The following is a 3,999-nucleotide window of genomic DNA, read 5'->3' as shown; positions in this document are numbered from 1 at the left end:
TATATCTATATATATAAATATACATATATATATATATATATATATATATATATATATATATATATATATATATATAAATATATATATATATAATATATATCCTGTATATATATATATATATATATGTATGTATATATATATATATATATATACACGTATATATACTATATATATATATATATATATATATATATGAATGTATATATATATATTTGATATATATATATATATATATATATATATAATATGAATATGTATTTGCACACATATATACATGTACATATCCAAATACATACACACATATATATATATATATATATATATATATATATATTTATCGACCATGGTTCAGAACAGTGCAAGCATATATGATGTGCAACACATCAGTACTTTAAAGCGTATGTATTGCGCAGAACATTGTCACAAGACGTTACTAAGTACAGAGGCCGTGACTATGGAATACAACATATCAAATGACCAATATAAAAAATTCAGCAACATACGTTGAGATCCATCGCAATTGACCACTTGATGTAGGGAAGCCTTGGGACGAGAGCTTATCAGAGAATTACTAGTATATAATTAACGCCAATGCAGTCATCAATCCCAAGTATCAACACTCCACCCGGTGCCTTTCCTTCAGCTCTAGTGCTTTGACTATAGGTCAGTATCCATGCACCCGTATGAGCGTGTTGACGAAGCCTGGATAGTCTGTGTGGGCGTATCTAATATATATTTTAAGTGTGATAGGATATGTTTTATATATATGTTTAAGCGTTTAATATCCTACAGCTTTAGCTTTAAAATACCTGGTTCTCATGTATAATTACCCTTTTTTTTTAAACCACAATACAATACTCCATTTAAACGTAATCAAATATGTATGCTCCGACTTTCTCGCAGTCATTTAGACTTGACTCGACTTGGCCAATGTTCTGTTCTCTGCTATGACTCGTTGCGATTGGGCCCAGTGGGGGCCCAGGGGGGTGCCTTGGGTTCCTGGCTCTAAGAAATTCGTTGTTGAAATTGAGACAAATCTCGAAATTCCGCTGTCTCAAAGTCAAAGCTCAAGTGCCTAAACTCCAAGCCTCAAGCTCAACTCTCAAGGCTCAAAGTTTCAGACTCTTCATCCTCGCAGTTCACACTTACAGCCTTCAACACAGGTCCTCACACTTCTTCACATAAATCAATTTCAATTTTCGAAGTGCACCAGCACAAGCTGAAAACTGAAAAGGAGTCGCATGTTTACGTTATTATTCGTATAAAAAAAGTCACTTTTAATGCTCTATACGTTAAACGTATTTAGCCCAGTTTGGCCTCGTTACTCTGCCGAGGCCTATTCAGACTTCAGTCATTTTGTGGATTTTAGGGTTTCTAAAACCCTGTTCAGACTATTAAAAAAAAAGTCACTTCGTCTCCCGACTCACAGTCACTTTCATAGTGTTTTTTTTTTACAAAACTTTTATTGAAATAAACCCCCCATGCTAGAGGAGTGAGAGCCTCGGCCGCCTCGCCCTTTAATAAATAAAAAACAACAACGAAACCGGATACAAAAATATGTGGTATTGTACAGTCAAAATAATAACATATCTATTGTTTTTAAGACCTGATGGAGTGGAGTGGTCTCTCTAGCTAGACAAGGAGAACTGCAGATGTTTACGCCTACATGTAGGTTTATTAGGCGTAAGGTTTCAAGGTTGTTAATGAGGTAAATTCTTCCACCAGAAGCCTACTACCCTGTCCGTTCTTAATCTATTATCTATTAAAAGGCATGCATCATGTCTGAAATTCTGGATTTTCCACCAGGGTCTGTCACATCCGTCTGTGGACCATGTTACTGCATTAACTTGGTAGAAGTAAAGATAAAAAAGATTAAGTGTGATGAATGTCAAGGGTTGCTGCTAACCGATATGCTTGTTTCAGATTCGGAGAGTGCATCAAGCGGAAGTGATAACGAAGATGGACCCAGCGCTGATTTATTAACTACATTAAAGTCGGGTGCCGAGTTGCTACATATCATACGTGAGGGAAAAGTACTGCCGGATATTGAATCGGACGACGACTTGCAAAGGTATGTCAGAATGGATTTATAAGCTGAAGCCCTATCCGATTCTTCGGAAAGTGACGATTATAATGACATAGTTCAGAATAGCTGGCCTGACCGGGATGTGACCAATTCGCCTCACAACAGCCGCTTCGAGCAATTACAGAGGGACCAGAGCAGGAATGAAGCCAAGAATCTGAGAGCGAATGCGCAAGAGAAACCAACTACTACATCCTCTGCTAATGTCAAAAAAAATTGTGTTAATGATAAGCTAAAGGGTGGCGTCAGGGGGTCGGCACCTTCAGCAGGACCGGCAAGGACCAGTCTTTACAAGTCTCCGATCGATGCTATGGACAACGATAGTGATAGCGATGAGATGCCGGCATTAATGGGTGATAGTACCGATGACTCTGACAGCGACGTGCCGAGCGACTTGCCAGAGCTGCTGGATGATAGTAGCTCCGATGAAGCCGACATAGTGAACAGGTTTAATGCTAACGACAAGCCTGCATACGCCCGGAGGACGACTCCCATAGTTCCAGATGTAGACATCGACAGTGACGGTGGAGACTCTGACGGACCCCCCGGTCTTTTGTCGGGCTCTAGTTCAGACTCCAGCTAGTTGAGTGCACACGAAAGGACATTGTCCTGGATTTTCCGACATGTATTGGGCTTGAGTGGGTGAGAGTTTTTAGTTCCGCGTAGACTTATCGACCAGTTACTGCCAAGACTGTAGATTCGATGACACATTTTTCCCGACATACCGTGCACTACAGTGTAGGATGGTGAATCGTTACGATGCCAACAAAGCTTACTGGATGCTACTGACTTCCCTGTATTTAGGTGCATGTAGCACGGCTGAGTCGATCCAGCATACTCTCAGGATCGAGCAAGAGGATTGAGTTCATCTTCTCCAAATGTTGTTATACGAAGGCAGAACAGTCGAACATAGACAATAATTACCATAGCGAAGCGTTCCGTAGACGCCACTGGCGAGTACACACACTTAAGCTAGTCCTTCCATACAATACTTGAAGTGTTAACCGTGCTGGGTTTCTCCACACTTGCCCAGTCATCACGAGTGGTACACTGAGTGTCTTGAGCGTTGGTGTAATAAAGAATGGCACCCCGCAAGCTGTCCCTCGAGATGAATTGGGTTTGCGGTGAGCAGCGGGAGCGACGAGCTAGGCCCACGCATCACCAGATGAAAGAATGAGTACATGACTAAACGCGTTGCTAGTGAAACAATGTGTTCGTGATATTGATATGCAGTGCGATTTGCGGTGGAGACCCATGACAATTGGCGCCAGTACCCAACGCGTTAACAGGAGTGAGATTAGGGGCTACTTGGCGCTAGCGAATGTCAAGTTGGTATGGCAGAACATCCAGCCGAGATAAACTTCGCGAAGTAACTATGAACGGAATCGTCGTTTGCTGTGTGTTTGAAGGAGAACACGAACAATAAACATGGTTCGCAATACTTGCTCATGATAGAGCGGTACATGTTAAAATTGGGTGCTGGCGTGGAATGCTCCTGACTCTACATTTTATAAGGTGCTCTGATGAATCTGAGTTGGGATAGTTGGCAACACAAACCCAACCCAAGAACCACTGTCAACCAAATAACTCGAGGCAGAACGCGGCTGAAGAATATATGCGCATGTTTATTTCACAACCTATAATCACCTGCGCCTGGAGGGTGTACACGCGCGGACACATGGACCTCAACTAAGCTATTCTAAGGCCCATCGACTCGAGATAAGTCAAATACCCTATTTAACCGTTCTAAGAGAAAGCTGCATTGCTGGTTCCAAGGCCGCACACGTGTAAATACCAGAAACCGTGAGGGTAGCATAAATTAATGGGACATCTCGTATCCGACATCCGCGCAGCAGTTGGGAATGCCCGGGTTCATCTAGCCCAGCCATGCACGCTCAACACTGCGGGATTGCTTC

The 3,999-nt window shown here is 41.7% G+C and overlaps 1 protein-coding gene across 1 annotated transcript; it reads left to right on the top strand.

Annotated features, from left to right (window-relative positions):
• Positions 1 to 1,778: 1,778 nt before the first annotated feature.
• On the top strand, positions 1,779 to 2,666 carry SARC_03554 (hypothetical protein; the record flags this gene model as incomplete). Its single annotated transcript, XM_014302649.1, has 2 exons — positions 1,779 to 2,071; positions 2,123 to 2,666. The coding sequence occupies 2 exons, from the start codon at positions 1,779 to 1,781 to the stop codon at positions 2,664 to 2,666; spliced, it is 837 nt and encodes a 278-aa protein (XP_014158124.1).
• Between the last annotated feature and the right edge of the window lie 1,333 nt (positions 2,667 to 3,999).

Source organism: Sphaeroforma arctica (genome assembly GCF_001186125.1).
Source record: "Sphaeroforma arctica JP610 unplaced genomic scaffold supercont1.183, whole genome shotgun sequence".
Taxonomy (NCBI): domain Eukaryota; class Ichthyosporea; order Ichthyophonida; genus Sphaeroforma; species Sphaeroforma arctica.
Note: the sequence above shows the minus strand (reverse complement) of the source record. Positions and strands in the feature narration are given on the sequence as shown.